At 39.7% G+C, this 20,436-nt stretch overlaps 1 protein-coding gene across 8 annotated transcripts in view; it reads left to right on the top strand.

Moving 5' to 3' along the window:
- FSIP1 (fibrous sheath interacting protein 1) overlaps positions 1-20,436 on the top strand; it is a 218,989-nt gene that overhangs the window by 185,624 nt on the left and 12,929 nt on the right. For 6 of the 8 annotated variants that reach the window (XM_082384977.1, XM_082384978.1, XM_082384976.1 and 3 more), the window contains one exon: positions 13,035-13,545. The exons of the other annotated variants lie outside the window; for them this stretch is intronic. In XM_082384977.1, coding sequence (XP_082241103.1) covers positions 13,035-13,545 — 511 coding nt within the window. The remainder of the gene's footprint in view (positions 1-13,034; positions 13,546-20,436) is intronic. 8 annotated transcript variants of the gene reach the window in all.

Below are 20,436 nucleotides of genomic sequence, written 5' to 3'. Positions count from 1 at the left end.
TGAGCCTTAGTTTCCTTATCTGTTCAATGTGGAGAATGATTTCCCAGTTCCCCTCATTGGGTAGTTGGGAGAATGCAATGGAATAATGCATGTCAGCGTTCTTGGTACATGGTGGATGGTCCTTGACTTTATATAAACTCTATCCATACCCCAACTCCACACCCCAACCCCAGTGCAACTAACTAATGGCCAGGGCTGGTTTGGTCACCTGCCTAATGTAGGACCCGACAACCAGGGAGGTGGAAAGAGTTATCCCTTTCATATAGCCTCTTGCTCTATGTGGAAGGGAAAATTAAATTCAGAGAGAATATGCATCAAGCAATTTAGATCCTTATGAATTTGGATCCAGTTCGCTACATGAATTTTTTGTTTAATTCTTAGAGAATTTAACTCCCACAATTTTTGGGTCATAGCAAAACTTGGCAGTTATTGTTCACAGCATACTATCCTTATTCTTAGTGGTAGCATGGTTTCACTTTCAGATTGGCAAATGTGAAAGGACAGTTCACTGAGCAGCGATATTAGTAGGGAGCTTCACGTTTATGTAATGACGTTGGGCGTTGTGTGCCATGCAGACTATACAGGGGTAATTAGATGTTTCAGATACATGTCTAGACTGGGTAAAGCTTCAGGAGCACTTGTTTAACCCTGGGAAAAGCTACAGGTCGTCTGTTTGTAACCAGAAAAAGCTCTCCTTGATTAACAAGTTAAACGTGGAGTTAACTCTCTGGAGCGAGATTTACACCCAAGAGGAAAATCAGATCTGATGAGATTTGACAGGACCAATCATTTGTAGAGCTAGACTAGGTCTCACTCTATGGCTTCTTTGAGGCTGCTAAAAATGGTATCTCTCAAATATCTTCTACCATCCAGCTGTGGGGCCCGGATTCCCATTCTTAGAATCACATCTTTGGACTAAGTCATTCTGATTTGAAGAAGCTCCTGTAAAATTCGAGCTTGTTCCTTGGGAGGATTATAGACGGACCTAGATCTCTTTGTCTGAGGGAGAGTAATGAGGAAACACATCTCAGGACAGGTAAGTTTTGATGTGAGGGAAGTGGGACATTTAAAATGGCTTGGAATTGAGTATACTTTTTGAGGAATGTGTGCTCAGGCGGAGAGGGCTGAGGAGGCAGCATGGGGTCTTCAGATGCCTTAGGGAAGGGAGCAGAGCAAGGCGGGGACATTGGTGAAAGGGAAAAGTGTCCTGTGCATGAAATAAATGCATTTCACCTACATTCCTCTGCTTCACAAAATTCATCTTGAGTCCTGACATTGATTATTTTGAGCAATGATAAAAGTGTTTTGAAACCAGCCCCTTTCTGGTCCTTTTTGGTTACTACGGTATTTTCTGGTACTGAAGACTTAATAGCATCTGCCCTGAAGCGTAAGCTTCCTGCAGGGAAGACGAAGATTCATGTTCCAACCTTTCCCTCGTGTGTGTCCTCTCCTGGCATCTGATGGTTGCTGTAGCCCCATATGAATCCATTAGAGTATACAGGACAGTTCACTCATTGCAGATTGTTGGTTGTGATGTGATGTGCAAAGCTCTATTCCTGGTACCCCAGAGAGACCCTCAGTGGTAGGGGCCACTGGAACTTGGAACATACAGACTTAAGTCGATAACTTCGTAGCTGGGTCATCTAGCCACTAGTGTTTCTCAGTCAAGCTTAGTGTTCCTCCTGGTGTTCCGGCATTGATTGAAATCCTACCTACTCTGCATCAGGTGCAGTGCTAGCAGCCTCACGCGTGTATCTCATGCTCATTGCATATTGTTAGTTGTTAGTACTCCTCACAACCAGTTGTTAGGAGTCAGCAAGTTGTTGTTTCACTTTTACAGTTTAGACATTTGAGGTTTTGAGAGATCAAGTACTCTGCCCAATATGGAATGGAACAGCTAGGTTGTGAGAGAGCTGGGGTTTAAACTCAGAAACGGCAGCCTCCATCTCCTACTGTGTGCTGTTGTTAAGGGTATTTCCTCTCCACCTGGGGGTTTCTGTTTTTTGGGTTTTCGTTTTTTTTCAAAAAGATAACATGCAGCCTAGGGAACACTTGGGGCACTTTACCAAATGAAATATCAATGGCTGTGGGAAAACAACATGGAGAAAGGATGCTGGAGATGCATGTAAGATGTAGAGGAATGTCACATATTTGCGTGGCTTACCCAGCCCTTCATTTTGATCCATCAGTGGCTGCTGACATGGTAGGGTCTGCTCCTGCTTAACTTTCTTTAGAGCTCCGGCCTGGTCTTGAACTCTGCCCGCCCAGAATGAAGGCAGACCTCCTCTGTCTTTGCCGTGGATGTGACTTGGTATGGAACACCATTCCATGGCCACTTTTACACCCCGTGTTTGTCATTGTTTTTTTTTTTTTTTTCTGTTTATCTTGACACTCAAACCTAAGCTATGACCTGGGCTGTCTCCCCTTAGCTCCAATTCATATAATCCCTCCAGCTCTGCTACCTCCCTCTGGCTGCCCTGGGCAAATGTCCTCCCAGGACTCCAAGGGCTTTTCTCCTTTGAGCCAATCCCTCGGGCAGTGCTCTGCTGCTCCTGTCTAGCACTGGCAGTAGGAACCAAGCTATTAAGCCATGAGCCCCAAGGATCCTAAAGCATTCCTTTGCCTCATAGGATCTCGACAGTGCTGGCATAGCTCTGCAGTGTCTGCACGCAGCCAGCTCCGCCCTGGGAGCCTTTGACCAGTTTATAGAGGCTGGGGTGGAGCTGCTGGCCCAGTGCTCCCAGGCTCATCCTGTGCAGCTCAAGCTGCCACTTCCAGAGCCCTGCCCGCACTTGGAGGCTGTTGCTTACTGTGACTGTCTCGGTCTGGAAGAGCAGAGCCTGAAGCTCACAGGCTGCCACTTAATTGGCTAAAGCAACATCAGAAAAGCAGAAATGGGGGGGGGGGGCGACAACGCTGATTGTTTCATCTTGGGGGACACCTTCAGAGAGAATCCATATGGGGGACTACATTTCAGGGCAGTCCTTCCAGGAGGAGGAAGGGGAAGGATTTTACTCACTGGTTCCTCTCCCCTCTTTGTCAAAGTCTACTCCAAGGGCTGACTGATTTGCACAAGCCTAGAAGTGGCCAGCTGAGCATCTCACACCTCATTAGCAAGTCACAACTCAGGAGCAATAGGGAAGTCCTGGATGAGAGGCAAGAGGGGCATGACGTGCCTGAGGGTGACAGGAGGGGCGTGGCAGTGGCATCAATAGCGATACCTGGATCCACAGCTTTGGGGGCAGCACAAGCCTTGTTAGATCCACTCAGCCCAGCTGCAAGCAGGTGCGCAGCTCTGGGTGATGGATAAACTGGATATGGTCATGTTGGAGCATTTGAATGCCAGTGCAGCGGCTTGTCTGTGCTGCTAGGAAACTTCTTGTCCATTCAAGGAAATACTCAGTTTCCTTTTCCAGTTCCCAGGGTTGGGCATCTCTCTGAGGGGTCTCACTTATGTGGGTGTGTTACGGAACCAAACTTGGGTCTGCTCGCCCGTGCATAGTAAAGCCAGTCTACTGACACCAGGCTGTGGCAAAGGACAGTGCAGTGTTTAGTGCAGGGCACCAAGCAAAGAGTCCAGGCAGCTAGTGCTTGAAAGACCCGAACTCCCCGAAGGCTTTCAGGGAAAGGTTTTTTAAAGAGAGGGTGAGGGAGGGGGGTTGTGGGGTGTGTGATCAGCTCGTGGACCTTCTTCTGATTGGTTGGAGGTGAGGTAATAGGAAGTCAACATCATCAACCTTGTGGTTCCAATCAGTCTGGGATCTAGGCGCTGGTGGCAGCATACAGTTCACTTCCTCCATCTGGTGGGAGCGTCAGTACCTGCAAAACAGCTCAGAGTATTATCTAAAGCCCCTGAGGAGGAACTAAAGGTCCTTGACTTTGTTTAATGGCTAAACTATTATTATTTGGCCCTGTTTGACTGTTTTCCTTCGCTTCTGCCTTTTTTCATGTCTCTGATTAAACTTATGCTTTGGTAGAGTTTTTCTACAGACAGAAGGCAGGCGGAGGACATGGGCATGGGGGAGTCCTATTCTGGGAAGGTCCCTTCGGGTCCTGCTCGGCGACAGGTGGGGTCCAACTGAGGGTTCTCTCTGATTGGGGCCATCTAGATAATGCTACCATAGTGAGACACTTCACAGCAAAAGGCAGAAGAGTTGTCCTCAGAGCAGCTGATGAATGTGGAACTGATCACAAATCGAGGGCCCATGTCTCTGGAAAGCAGAAGTCCTCTTGGTCAGAGCCTGGAGGCTTTGTTCGATCCGTTGACAGGCCGTGTGAGGTCAGGCACTACCTTTTAGGCCATGCCGTATGTCCACTTTGTTTCAGCACCAGTAGATGGCCTCCTCCATGTCCTTCTGGACTGGGTGTGAGTTGTGATCAGTTATCCTCTTTAACACCTGTTGGATAGCCTCGCCTGACCTGACCTTAAATGAGCCCTTCTTGGGGATGGTCCTGTAGTGACCACGGCACCACTGCTTCTAGGCTAGCCCAGAAAGCACATGCTGAAGATCCCGGAGACAGAGTTCTGAGGTCACTTTCTTCTTAATGGGAAGTTTACATGATGTCAAGAGAAGTGTTTAAAGTTCTGCAGCCCTGTGGGCATGCAGGGGTTCTTTAGTTTAGTTTAGTTTTGTTTTTAATATTGGAGTAGAGTTGATTAACAATGTTGTGTTCATTTCAGGTGTACAGCAAAGTGACTCAGTTATACATATACATGCATCTATTCTTTTTCAAATTCTTTCCGATTTAGGTTATTACAGAGTATTGAGCACAGTTCCCTGTGCTATACAGTAGGTCCTTGTTGGTTATCTCTTCTGATGATACCAAATCGCTCTAACTTGACTCATCTCCCAGCTGACCTCCGACAAAAGGGTGAAGCTTGATCTGGACTCTGGCGCACTTTTAAGCATTTAAGTAGCTAGTGGCTCTCTTGACTTCTGACCCCATCACGACCTCCTCTGACCCAACTTATCTCTACATAGTAAAAATAAACTTCAAACTGAGAGTAGAGAAGACTGTGCAAATGATTTTCATAACTGTTACTATCCGATAAACTAGCCATCTTGCATAGCAGTGAGACTTAGTTGTTCTAAAAGTAACATATAGGATCTATTTCCCCAGGGAGTGGGTGGGTGGGTGCTCCAGCCCCCTGTGACCAGAAGAAATGCTCTGTGTACAAACTTGCTCACCTCATTTCCGACAACCTCCTGGTTAAGCTTTGTTTTGCTGGGAGAATGTGGAACAGGGGTGCCAGGCTCCTTCCAGCTGCAGAGCTGGAACCCAAGCCTTGTTTCTGGCAAGGAAGTGACAGATGTGTTACAGAAGGGCCATTCCAGTGACTCGCTCAGAACAAGGGGAATCTGATTGAAGTTGATCTGCTGTCTCTCCTGCTAAAAAACAGCAGCTGCTGGCAATGCTCAAATGATAATTTTCTCCCAGAATGGAAAAATGAGAGCCCCTTTCCCCCATCATTCTTTTAGAAACCGAAGTTGTGAAGTCGATCTAGCTCTCCTCCAGGCTCATCTGCACCCTTCTGACTATGTCATCAACTAAAGCTGAGTTCCTGGCCCCTTTTCAAATTGGAGGAATGGAGGATCCCATACCCTGCTTCTAGCTCCTCCCACCCATGCCCACCCTTCCTTTATACACTGGGATCCTGCTGGCATCCCACCCTTCTCGTCCTCTTAGAAACAGAAAGCCTGATGTCATGGAGACCAGCTCTGGCACCTAGGCTGGGAAGAACCATCACCGAATGCTCACGGGCACAGCAGCCTTTCATGGAGCAAACACATCAGGCAAACCCTTCCAAGCCCTGCCTCTCCTAGTCATTCGGGGAAGATAGGTGGCCTGGGCAAGGGGGGTGTCCTATGCTACATGGTTACTTTGACATGGCAGGCCCCTCATAAAAGCAGACTTCCAATACCATCACGACATTTATGAACTCACTTCAGAGCCGCTCATCTTGACCTATTTCACACTATGTTATTCTATCCACAGATCCTCCAGCTTCTGAGCTGGGGGCTGACTCATTTTCCTGTTTACAACCTTGCCTCAGCCCTTATTCCTAATGTTTTACATAGTTTCTCTGGCAGTGACCTTTTGACTAGAGTTCAGAGCCTCCTCTGGCTGAACAACCTCTGACTATTCTGGGTAAAAATATGCCAGATCTTGCCCGGCCGCCAGGACCTTTGTGGCCTCTGAAGAGCATTGTACCTGCCAGACTTGCCTCTGTGTGACTGGGGTAGCCTCAGTGTAAGAGAGGAAGTGGGAAGAATAGGATAGGGAGGGAAGGAGCTAAGGAGGGGGAAAGATGAATAAGCCTATTCCTTCTATGAGTCCTTGGCAGTGTATACTTGTTGACGCAGACATTCAGAGGAACACTAATCACTTACTCCCATCATTTTCAGACTTGTTTACTCTTAAGAACCACAAGATGTGACTCTGTTGAGCCTATATGAGCTGATTAGGAGCATATTGACTTGAAAGTGCTGTTCTGTAGTCCACCTGGAAGTCTTACCATTCTATCTACAAGTGAATATTTTCTGACAAGTAATTCTACTTTTATATCTCAATTAGCTATTCAATGAGTGCTCAGACTGAAAGAGATTGGTGAAGTTTGGCAACTCCTTGATTCTTAATCCTTTAGTTGGCTATAAAACTTCATTAAGTGTCAGGTCCCTTCTATTGGTTATTTACTTAATAGCAATTCTAGTTTAGCCATGTGGTAGATTTATTTTGGGGTCCCTGCTCTGCTCATGCCTTCTTCTTTGGGAAATCCCCCTTACCCAAAAGCATGGACTCGAGTGGCCAAGTTCATACTATGTGACCCTCACCACAGGTGATTGGACTAGTGGTAAACACTTGAAACTGACATTTCAGTCTGTCATTTGGTCAGTGACCAACCTGGTTATCTTGCTTGAAAATTTGAGCTAATAGACATAGAGACCACTGTCATTCATTGGTGGGTGCCAGACTCTTAATGTCATGCTGAGTGCAGATCAGAGTTAACTCATGCTACCTGGGCAAGCTGAGGTTGTGAGAGAGCAGAAACCTTTACTAAGCAGAGAAAGCTGGTTTGCAGAGAGGAGCATGCATCAGACAAGCAGTGAGTTAAGAGACCACAGGGACTCAGTAAGAGAACGATGAAGCACATGACTTTGGTTCCTGGGGGCTTCTCAGCTCCAGACCCCAACAGGCCTGTTGATACTTCATTTCCTGCTTATTGGTATCCATGAGGTAACTTCTTAGATCCTACATCAACACTCACCTCTACTGCCCGAGATGAAGAGATTTCTAGACAAGCGAAAGCTAAAGGAGTTCATCATAGCCTACCCTGTTTTTTAAGGAGTTCATCATAGCCTACCCTGTTTTGGGGTTTTTTTTTTTTTTGAGATAAGGATTTCTGTCCCTAATGGCTAAAAAACCTTGACTAAACTACTGCTTATGTGTTGCCAGCAGTGGCTGCAACAGAGAGTTGTAAACTTATATATTGGTAATTAAGCAAAGGGTGGGATGTTTTCTAGTTGTTTATTTTAAAGTAGAACTTGATGTCATTGAAAGCAATTTATATCCACACTCTTGCTGTTAATCATTTAGGACTTCCGGCTTTCCACCCTTTTCTCACTTGTGATAAATGTATTGGCTTTATAGGGTGGGTCTTTAGGAACTTAGTGTTTGTGGGGGAAAAAAACCCCAACATCAGACAGAAGCTTACATCAAAGGACAAAATTGCCTCTGCTATTTTATAATACTTGACTTTCTGGTTATCTGCACCAGAGACATAAAATCTTGATTGCCTTGTCAACAAATCCAGTGCCAAATGAGTGGAGATTTTTATGGCTGGGGAAACTCCACATACATAGCATAGGAGGGGAGGCAGGGATGAGGGTGAGGTAATCCACAGCTTGTGCTCCCTCTCCAGCAATTACAAGTTGCATTCCCCATCAGATTTAGCTCCTATACCAAACTGGTATTTATATGGGTGGAGAAGTATAAACAGTAGGCACCCTGTGAATGGAGGTGGGGTTGTCTTTTTTTTTTTTTTTTTCCTGAAGTGAGCTGAAGTAGAGGACACTGTGTAAATCTGTGTAAGATGCTAAGGTAGTCGGGGTAATAAAATCCAAAGTTAAGTGAAATAATCTACAGGAAGAGTTTTTAATATCTGAGGGAATGGACAGAAAAACGAATGTCAGTTGGGAAAAGGATACTTAGAGAATGGTAGAGGGAGAACTCATTTACAATGAGAGGCTATGTAAGGCATATAAGCTCTGGACCCAGACAATCTGGATTCAAGTCCCACCACCTAGTAGTTGTATGACCAAGGACAGATTACTTAATTTCTCATTGCCTCAGCTCTTCATCTATAAAATGGGAATAACAATAGTATCTACTGCATAGGTTTGTTATGGAGATTAAAGGAATTGATACATGTAAGATGCATAGGGCAGTATCTGGCCCAAAGTAGGTGCTTAGTAAATGCTAGTTATTATTATTCTGTACGACATCACCTGGGGTGCCAACAAGACCAGCAAGATGCAGGAGAACTAACACCACAAGTGTTCTATAGTTTTTTCCTGATGAGAAAATCCAATACATTTACTCTGTGACTACAGAGTGTGTGTGTTTTGGCTAAAACAAGAAAGAAGATCCATAAAAAGACTACTTAAATGAGGATGGGAAAAGAGGGGCTTTCATAGAAGGAGAGAAAATAGATTGGGCTCTGGTCTGGAAAAATGAAGACTGAGATGCACTATGATGAATTTCATGAAGGACAGGAATAGCATGGATAATAACTTGTTTATGAAATACTGGAAAATTAGAGCTGGCGTGAAAGACGAATACTTTGAGGTAAAGACTTGAACAGATGGTTACTTGACTGTGCTTGCACAGTGAGTCGTTCAGATACGGAGCTTATTAGCTCAGAGTTTCAAAGCAATCTGGATGAAGGGTATGGGTTATGGCCCCTGACCTATCAAGGGTCATTAGGGATGTTTGTGATAAGCGCCATTTAGTCCAGTTCCGCATTTGTAAATAACTTATATTAATGTAGTACTTAGCCATTTCAAAACACTCAGCAACCTTTCACAACACTGATTTACTGAGCATGTACTGTGGGCAAGGCTCTGCAGGGAATCAAAAGATGAGAAAGATGGCTTGTGTTGAAGGTTCTGATGTCTTACCACCCAGAAACACTGTAATGAAATTAATTTAATTTGAGAGCTTAATATACTTGGTTCACTTGTACTTACAATGTTTTGAGACCAGAGAATTTTTAGTTATTTTTTGAGTTCAAGATGGTATTGTGAAGAAATTAAAGAAATAAAAGTTCTCTTTTTGTTATTGTTTTCATAAATTCTACCCAGGTGACATTCTGAGGTGCAATAGAACAGCTTATTCTAATATGTATTTTTAATTTTAGAGTAGTTATTCATAAAAAGCAATTTTAGAGCTACAAGTTAATGTAGAGATCATCTTCTTCAATTCCTTATTTCACAGCTGCAGGAAATGGGTCCCTTAGGTGATACGCACAAGGTGGCAAAGCTTGAACTGAAGCCCAAGTTCTAGTCTTCTGTGTTTTCTTTCCCATTGGGCTGCTTCCCCCAGAGGATCAAGGTTATTGTAGTTGAGCTTATTTCTGTGTACATACAGACTAAATGTGTTATGCTTTATCTTGGAGCACCCAGAAGATTTACAATGAAACCAGTGAAGCTTAAGCTTCAGGGGCCCTCTCTTGTATGAACCTTGAGTGGGGAGAGGAAGCTAGGTTGCAGTCAGGAAACATAAGCATTTCTGGTAAATGACCTTAAGAGATACTGTAAGAGATGGACTTGATTTTTCCCCCATTAATTTGTTGTGATCTTTTTCACATTCCAAAGAAGAAAAACTCACTTTTATACCTATTTTCTATTTATAATTTTGTATTCTTTTTCTTAAAGGAGTACCCTCCCCTGCTCCAATATTACATAAACTTCAGGCTCCATGAAACCTGGATCTGCTTCTGACGCCCAAAGATATAGCCAGTTGGGAATTTCATTTTAATATTCCAGAGTTTTATTTTTATTTATTTATTTATTTTTAAAAAATAAATTTATTTATTTATTTATTTTTGGCTGCATTGGGTCTTCATTGCTATGCGTGGGCTTTCTCTAGTTGAGGTGAGTGGGGGGCTACTCTTCATTGGGGTGCGCGGGTTTCTCATTGTGGTGGCTTTTCTTGTTGTGGAGCACGGGCTCTAGGTGCACGGGCTTCAATAGTTGTAGCACGTGGGCTCAGTAGTTGTGCCTCGCGGGCTCTAGAGCGCAGGCTCAGTAGTTGTGGCGCACGGGCTTAGTTGCTCTGCGGCATGTGGGATCTTCCTGGACCAGGGCTCAAACCCATGTCCCCTGTATTGGCAGGTGGATTCTTAACCCCTGTGCTGCCAGGGAAGCCCCAGATATTTATTTTTAAATTAATTTTATTTAAAAATTTTGAATGTTTAAATCACTTTTATATTTTATTTTAAGTTAATTTTAATTTTTCTTATAGTAATAAAATAAAGAAATAGTTGTGTTAAAATGTTTTAAACAAAAATGGTAGCTCCTTGCCCATTCTTCCCCATTTCTTAGTTTTGCTCTCCAGAGTCAACCCCTTTTAATTCCTTTAGAAGGTTTCCCCTGCTTTAACTCTATATTATTACTTAATAGCTTGCCTTCCTAATTGATCAGTTTTATATCAATTGACAATGACCTAACATTTCATATCAATAATATGATGGTAATGTATTGTTGTATCAATTATATATTGACTTCCTATAATTGTAGCCAAGGATTTCACATTGTTACTCCAAACATTCCTTCTCTCTCCTACCACTTCTCCAAAATAGTTAAATCACAATTTTTGGTTATCCCAGTCATCACTATTTATATTATGATGACTGTGAAAGCATTATTGACAGCCAAAGCAAGTAGTATACTATAGTATCCTTTCTTGTACAACTTTTTTGTTTGTCCTAGAGTTAATAATTATCTTATTTTCTTTTGCTTAATTTTCTGTTATCTATCTGAAAAACTAGCTTCCTGTTTTCCCCAGAGTTCATAATTGCTTTATTTTTCCTTTTACTTAAATTTCTGTGTATCTAGCTAAATACGTCTTCAGAACTTCCAAGCATCTATCCTATCAATATTATTTGGGGACATGAGCAAACATATCAGATCATCTACCCACCTTCCACCTCCCCCTCTTTTATTCCCCACCCCTCCCAGAGACCTCCTTCCATAATCCTTCACCCTCTTGCTCTAGTATGGACTGATTTTTTTCTAGGGTCTGGAAATTTCTTATGTTAAGCCTTTGGTTTGGATGTTTGCTGAGGATGACACTCAGTGGACGCTTTCTAAATCCTAGGGAATTGTTTACTCGTTATAAGGAATTTTATATACGCAGATTTTGAACGTATATTTTAGTTATCTAGTACCATATAATGACTGCCTTCATTTTCTAGTTAACTACATTTACATAGTAGGGTGAAGGGAATGCTCCTATGCATCTGGATGCATGAAATGTCTAGTGATTAAGAGTAGGATTTGCTAATATGTAATTCAACTCCTATTTTTTTTGACGTGCATATTAACCTTAGGGTGATTTACCTGAATTTTGAATCCCAGATGATTATTAAGAATATATTCCCAGGCAATTTCTTGTTACTCTCAAACTCATAATGGTACTCGCCACTATGAAAACTGGTTTTCAGTATATGGAAGTTAAATATAATTTTAAAACGCATAATATTTTTTAAAAGCATGATACAAAATTTGTTTAATGTACTACTTTTTGTTAGCTGCATTAGAAGCATTGCACAGTAATGGGGAATTAACTATACTAGTTCTAATAACAGCTCCCCCCCAATACTTTATAAATGCAGAATATTTGGTTAATTCTTACTGTGTACTACAAAGTAGGCCGACAGCATTGTTTTAATTTACTGAAGTAGAAATTAAGGTGATTACAATTCATGATTAGGTTTTCTTATGGGAATTTCTTGTTTTCAGATAATTCATTCCCCTGTAAAGGGGGATTAGTGTTGTCCTAGATAATCCACCATGTAAATCAGGGACAGTGCTGATTCTTTAAAGAAGGAGAAATTTTTTTCAGTGTCTTTCAATGTATTTCAATCACATTCTTTTCGACATTGTTGCAATTCAGGTGGCATGCTGTTCAGCTGAATTCTTATAGAACATAGCTCTATACTTTTGTTTGATTTATTTCCTGAGAGCATCACTGGAAGAGAAGAAATGTTTTTAAATCCTTAAGATCTTGGTTGAAACAATCAGCCCTGATAACATCTACAAGCAGAGATTAAATGTGTATGATCAAATCCTCCTCCCAGAATGCACTGCTGTTGGAATGTCCCTGGCCTCTGTCTGGACCTGTAACATTGAAGCAACTACACATCTCAGGATGCACCACCCCTTCACTCTTTCTTTTCTGTCTTCGGTAGTATTGTCCCCTGAAAGTTGTAGACAGACATCGGAGTGGTGAATCCCCAGGGGCAGGTGAATCTGCCCTGTTTGCCTGATATAGGAATTGGGTGGTGATAGGGTTTACACTGAGGAGCAGTGGGAACAGAGAAACACCTACTGGATATTATGGCAGGATTCTTGGCTATTTATCAAAGAGCTGGTTACTTACTACCCTGTTTGATGCCCCAAGACTGATAAAATTGAAGGTGCTTTTCTAATATCTTCATTTCAGCTCAAGGTACTTCTATGTGTAGAGAGAGTGTTGGTGGTTAATTTGGTGCTGCAGTTCATTTCCATCAGTGTTGTGGGACTTTTCCCTGGATTTTAGTATGTGTGATTGATTCTAAACTTATTCTCTAGGCATGCTGTACATTTCCCCTGCAATTTTGGATACTTTAAAATGAATGGTTTTGTTATTTGGATGTTTTGAGTAAAAGATTTCCTGTTACTTGCATTTATACTGTACTACTGGAAGCTCACCAAAGTTAAATGTGTTTACTTAATCAATTGACTATGAAAACTTTTGGTTTATTTCACCAGTTAGATTCAACATCACTTCTCTCTGAGGAACAGTTAAGGTGTCTTCTGGATGAATGCACACTTAAACAAAAATCCATGATTAGACTGTCTTCAGAAAGAGAAAAGAAAGACATTGAGGATATAACACCTGAGTTGCCCCAGCTTTCCAGATCTATTCTCTCTGAGTCACTAGATGGGTCAAAAACAAAGGTCAAAAGCACTGAAGTGGAAGATGCAAATATGCCTGAGAATGCCGAAATTGAAACATCTAGAGGCTACTATCTCACCAAAGCCTTGACTGGGCATTTTATGTCACAAGCTCTTGTTGTTGAAGCAAAGAATATGAAATGCCTCCAGTTTTCTGAGGACAAGGTTATTGGTGACACAAAAGACTATTTTATGTCAAAGACGCTTGGCATTGGGAGACTGAAAAGGCCCTCTTTCTTGGATGATCCACTGTATGGCATCAATGTGAGCCTTTCATCCGAAGACCAACATCTGAAACTCAGCCCTCCAGAGAAACCCAAACCAGGTGAGGCTTGGAGAATACACTGAAAATAATCCTTACTAAACACTTCAATATAAAGGTAGTATAGTTTAAAGTAGAGTAGGATAAGGAGGTATGTTTGAAAGTCACAAATGGGGTCAATTAAGAGCATGCTAACATATGAATGTATTTATTAATGTTCATATGAGATCAAGGTTGAGATTAGTACTCTTATGACATGCATTATTCTTAATGGTAACTAATACATATTCTTGATGGTTATCCAGAAAACAATGTTGATTTCAGAGGAAAAGAGAAATTAGTTTGAATGGATACAAATAATTTGAGTAGATTTGCTTAGTATTTTAACTTCCAAATTTCAGTGATGAAAATTTGTTCCAAGGAATGAATTTGTAAAATGCCATATATCATTGTGGTTTTGTTAGTTTCTGTATGTAAACTTCCCATCCATCCCAGCTACTTGTATACTGTCAGGTTTTTTGTTTTTTTTTTTAATTTTGACCCAGTGTTGCATCTTACAATGGTACAGGATACAAGTACTACGGGCAGTTTTTTGATATAAACAAATATTCAATTATTTATTTATGTCAGAAGTCTAACATAGTCTGTGTTGTATTTGTTGAGTCTAGTTAAATAGCTTCAGCTTTTCCTCTCGTGTAGATTACTCTAAAATGTATTGTCTATTAAATCTATACCTATTACCTATTAAATCTATAATCTGTTAATTCTGAACTAACTCCTCAGCCCTGTATTTCTAACTGCCGTCTAGATATGGCCTCAAACTGATTTCCTCTTTCTTCCCTCTCAACTCAGATTGTCCTCTTGACTTCTGTTACCTCAACCACCAGGCTTAAAATCTGAGTCATCATTGAATCTTCCCTCTCTCTTGCTTCCCAATTCCAATCTTCAAATCTTGTTTGTTCTGCTCCTGCAGTGTCTCCCATGTCCATCCTTCCCTTGCTCTTCCTACCACAACTGGACCAATGCGATAACCTGATCAGGCCTCCCTGCCTCTCGTCTCTCCTCTCCTCCTGCCATTGTCAACCACCTAAACTAATTCCCCCAAAGTACAACTTTGATAAACATACTTCCCAGCTCAAAAAGCTTCTATGGCTCTCCTCTGCCTATTGAATGAACTCTGAATTCTTGAACAGGCCTGCTGTTCAAGGCCTCCACACTCTGACTTGCAATTCCCTTTGAAATCAATCTCTATCTAGTGCCCTAAATGTTATTCAGGTTGTAGCTGATCTGGGCTCAGGATTCCCAGTGCTTTCCCATGTTGCTCAGGCCCCTTTCTTCTCAGGCTTGTTCAGGTATCCCTTCAATAGCAGTTGAATTCTAACCCCATCCTCTCTGAATGTAACCTTCCCTCGTCTTCTCTTTTAAAAGTCTTACTTCTCTTCTGAATGTCCAAGAGTATTGATCACATCATTTACACACACACTCTCTCACACTCTCTCGACATCGTTATGGACACACACCCACACTTTCTCTCCCTTAGAATTGTGTAACCTTTTTGAGGACAGGGGCCCTATCTTCTGATTCATTGTTACATCTTCTATGATGTCCAAAGTGCTGCCTTAAATCAAGTGCCTGTTTAATAAATAAAGGAATGTAAATTATCCAGTTTTAGAATAATGCACTGAAAGTATGGGTCACATTTATTCTTTGCATTATGAATGAAAGCAGGTGGTATTGCTTAAGAATTATGCAAGCCTCACATTCGATATAAAGACTTGGAACTTTTTTCTTTTTTTCTTTTGGTGAAATTCCACAAGCTGTACAGTTTTTAACCTAGCAGCAGAGTTCGCTTACAACATGCAATTCAGTTAAATGAGTGTGGTCTGCCGTTTCCCACCAAGATCTTCATTTAATAAATACGCCATGAGAACTTTGTTCTACTCTTTCTTTTTCTTCCTTTCTTTTTGTATTTTCTTTTCTTTTTGGACAGAAGATTTTCTTTCTTTCTTTTTGGACAGAAGGTTTTTAGTAGAAACAAAGTATCTGCATTTCCTCTTTGTCTACTGTAATCAGACTTACACAGTTGGGTGTGATGATTTACTGTATATGAGGTCTCATTCCCATGGAGTCAGTGTGTGGGGGTTTAGAACAGCATTTTGCTAAGATATGACTCTACTTCCATGTGAATGGCAGTCACACTGATGTATATTTGTCACTGAGTAGAACATGAAAAGATGGAATGAACTAGAACTTAATGTGACTTAATGGAAAGAAACTATGGTGGCTTACCTATAAGTTCAGAGAACATGCCTCTGATGGCGCTAGATAATCCTAATGTTTGATTAAAATGACCCTGTGAGTATGGAGGCTTAAGATGGCATAGATGTGAATATATGAACCAATTTTACTTTCTGTTTATTACATAATAAACCTTAAGGAGTAGGTCCTACATTATTATTTTGAGAGCAGGTCAGCCTATCTGAAGCTGGAGTTTTTCTTTTACTAACCTCAGCATTTACAATTATTAAAATAACTTGCTAATCAGTTTATTCTAAAATATTAAATTGGACATTATGTACTTTATGCAAAAATGAACACCAAAACTGAATGCTAAATCAGTTTTCTTGGCAAAAAGCCCTTTAAAGATGTAATTGTAATGAGAAATTGCAGTGTGTTCAGGTGTTACATTATATTCCCTCTCTTTCTCAGGAAACAGATATGTGAGAATATGAGTCAGATGAGATTTCTGTAAGCAGAGAGGAAGAAAATAGAAGAACCATTTATCATTTTCTCTTTAAATAGCAAGTATTATTGATATGTAGTTTTCTTTTCCTTGATGAACTGAGGTCTGTTACGAATATTAAAATTCTGCTTCTAAAAGGCAGAGTCAGATAGAACTTCAAAAGGGACCAAGCCTAATGACATTGAGGACCAGTTTCAATTGTGGTATTGAAAATAAGGATTTGCTTCACAGATGTTTTAAAAGTTTCTAGTGTGAAGTACCTCATTTTTTTTTTGAAATACGTTGATGTACAACATTACATTGGTTGTAGGTGTACAGCACAGTGATTCAGTATTTTTACAGATTATACTCCATTAATAGTTATTACAAGATAATGGCTATAATTCCTTGTGCTATACAATATATCCTTGTTGCTTATCTATTTTATACAGAGTAGTTTGTATCTCTTAATCCCATAGCCCTAACTTACCCCTCCCTTCTTCCCTTCCCCCTCTGTTAACCACTAGTTTGTTTTCTATATCTGTGAGTCACTTTCTGTTTTGCTATATACATTCATTTGTATTATTTTTTAGATTCCACGTGTAAGTGATATCATACAGTATTTGTCTTTCTTTGTCTGACTTATTTCACTAAGCATAATATTCTCTAGGTCCATCCACATTGCTGCAAATGGCAGAATTTTATACTTTTTTATGGCTGAGTAATATTCCATTGCATATATATATTTATAACACTTCTTATCTATTTGTCTGTTGATGGACACTTGAGTGGCTTCCATATTTTGGCTATTTGTGAATAGTGCTGTTATGAACATTGGGGTACATATATCTTCGAATTAGTGTTTTCATTTTCTCTGGGTATAGACCCAGGAGGGAATTGCTGGGTCATTTGGCAGTTCTAGTTTTAGTTTTTTGAGGAACCTCTGTACTGTTTTCCATAGTGGCTGCACCAATTTACATTCGCACCAACAGTGTACAAGCGTTTCCTTTTCTCCACATCCTCTCCAACATTTGTTATTTGTAGGCTTTTTGATGATAGCCATTCTGACAGGTGTAAGGTGATATCCCATTTTGTTTTGATTTGCATTTCTCTGATAATTAGTGATGTTGAACATCTTTTCATGTGCCTGTAAGACATCTGCATGTCCTCTTTGGAAAAATGTTTATTCAGATCTTCTGCTCATCGTTTGTTTTTTGATATTGAGTTGTATGACCTGTTTATGTATATTTTGATATTAACCTTTTGTCAGTCATATCATTTGCAAATATTTTCTTCCATTCTATAGGTTGTCTTTTTGTTTTGTTGATGGTTTCCTTTGTTGTGCAAAAGCTTTTAAGTTAATTAGGTCCAATTTGTTTATTTTTGCTTTTATTTCTTTTGCCTTAGGAGAAAGGTCCAAAAAATTTTTGCTACAATTTATGTCAAAGAATGTTATACCTATGTTGTCTTCTAGGAGTTTCATGGTTTCAGGTCTTACATTTAGGTCTTTAATCTATTTTGAGTTTATTTTTGTATATGTTGTGAGGAAATGTTGTGATCTCATTCTTTTACTTGTAACTGCCCAGTTTCCCCAGCACCACTTCTTGAAGAGACTGTCTTTTCTCCATTGTATATTCTTGCCTCCTAGGTCATAGGTTAATTGAACATAAGTGCATGGTTTTATTTCTGGGCTGCCTGTTCTGTTCTGTTGATCTATGTGCCTGTTTTTGTACCATGCTGTTTTGATTACTGTAGCTTTGTAGTATAGTTTGAAGTCTGAGGGTGGTACCTCCTGCTTTGTTCTTTTTTTCTCAAGATTTCTTTGGCAATTTGGGGTCTTTTGTGGTTCCATCTGAATTTTAGGATTATTTGTTCCAGTTGTGTGAAATGTCATGGGTATTTTGATAGGGATTGCATCAAATCTGTAGATTGCTATGGGTAATATGGACATTTTAACAATATTAATTCTTCTAATCCAAGAGCACAGGATATTTTTCCATTTCTTTGTATCATCTTCAATTTCCTTTATCAATGTTTTATAGTTTTCAGAGTATAGGTCTTCAACCTCCTTCATTAAATTTATTCCTAGGTATTTTATTCTTTTTGATGTGATTTTAAAAGAGATTGGTTTAAAAAGGGAAAACTTTTTTTTCTGATAGTTCATTATTAGTGTATGGAAAAGCAACAGATTTCTGTATATTAATCTTGTATCATGCTACCTTGCTGAATTCATTTATTAGTTCTAATGGCTTTTGGGTAGAGACTTTAGGGTTTTCTGTATTAAAGTATCATGTCATCTGCAAATAGTGACAATTTTACTTCTTCCCTTTCAATTTCTGTGCCTTTTATTTCTTTTTATTGTCTGATTGCTGTGGCTAGTACTTATGATACTATGTTAAATAGAAGTGTCAAGAGTGGGCATCCTTATCTTGTTCTTTAATTTAGAGGAAAGGCTTTTAACTTTTCTCTGTTGAGTATGATGTTAGCTATGGGTTTGTCATAAATGGCCTTTATTATGTTGAGATATGTTCCCTCTAGAGCCACTTGGATGAGAGTTTTTTCATGAATGAATGATGAATTTTGTCAAATGCTTTTTCTGTGTCTATTGAGATAATCATGTAATTTTATCTTTTCTTTTGTTAGTGTGGTGTTTCTCATTGATTGATTTGCAGATATTGAACCATCCTTGAATCCCTGGGATAAATCCTACTTGATCATGTTGTATGATCCTTTTTGTATATTGTTGGATTTGGTTTGATAATATTTCATTGAGGATTTTTGCATCTATATTTATCAAAGATATTGACCTGTAAGTTTCTTTTTTTGTAGTATCTTTGTCTGGTTTTGGTATCAGGGTAATGGTGGCCTTGTAGAATGAATTTGGGAGTGTTTCATCCTCTTCAATTTTTTTGGAATAGTTTGAGAAGGATGGGTATTAATTCTTCTTTGTATGTTTGGTAGAATTTACCCATGAAGCTATCTGGTCCTGGACTTTTGTTTGCTGGGAAGTTTTTTTTAAATTACAAATTCAATTTCACTACTAGTGACAGGTTTGTTCAAATTATCTGTTTCTTTGTGAATCAGTCTTGGCAGGCTGTGTGTTTCTAGAAATTTGTCCATTTCTTCTAGGTTGTCCAATTTGTTGGCATATAATTGGTCATAGTATTCTATTCTGATTTTTTGTATCTTTGTGGTATCAGTTGCTTTTCTTCTGTTTTATTTCTTATTTTATTTGGGTCCTCTCCTCTTTTCTCCTTGGTGAGTGTGGCTAAAGTTTTATAAATTTTGTTTACCTTTACAAAAGAAGACAGCTCCTGTTTTCATTGATATTTTCTATTTTTTGGGTCTCTATTTTATTTATTTCCTCTTTGAAATAAATCCTTCAATTTATAAATCCTTTATTATATCCTTCCTTCTGCTGACTTTGGGCCTTGTTTGTTCTTTTTTTTCTAATTCTTTTAGGTGGTAGGTTATGTTGTTTATTTGAGATTTTTCTTGTTTCTTGATAAAGGCCTGTATCTCTATGAACTTCCCTCTTGGAAATTCTTTTGCTGCATCCTATAGATTTTGGAGTGTTGTGTTTCCATGTTCATTTGTCTTAAAGTATTTTCTGATTTCCTCTTTGATTTCTTCATTGACCCATTGGTTTTTTTAGTAGCATGGTGTTTAGTCTTCATATGTTTGTTCTTTTCCCATTTTTCTTTTTGTAATTGATATCTAGTTTCATTTTTTCTGTTGTGGTCAGAAAAAATGCTTGATATACTTTCTATCATCTTAAACGTGTTGAGACTTGTTTTGTGGTCTAGCATGTGGCCTACCATGTGCATTTGAAAAGAATGTGTATTCTGCTGTTTTTGGATGTACTGTCCTGTAGATACCTATTAAATCCAACTGGTCTATTGTATCATAAGACCACTGTTGCCTCATTGATTTTATGTCTGAATGATATGTCCATTATAGTAAGTGAAGTGTTAAAGTCTTCTACTATTAATGTATTATTGTCAATTTATCCCATTTATATCTATTAGAATTTGCTTTATATATTTAGGTGCTCCTGTATTGAGTGCCTGTATGTTAACAAGTGTACCATTCTCTTCTTGTATTATATCATTATATAATGCCCTTTTGTTATAGGCTTTGTTTTAAAGTTTGGTCTGATATGAGTATTGCTACCCCTGCTTTCTTTTCATTTCTGTTTTATGAAATACCTTTTTCTATCGCCTAACTTTCAG

Source organism: Balaenoptera borealis (assembly GCF_965194805.1).
Source record: "Balaenoptera borealis genome assembly, chromosome: 3".
NCBI lineage: Eukaryota > Metazoa > Chordata > Mammalia > Artiodactyla > Balaenopteridae > Balaenoptera > Balaenoptera borealis.
Note: the sequence above shows the minus strand (reverse complement) of the source record. Positions and strands in the feature narration are given on the sequence as shown.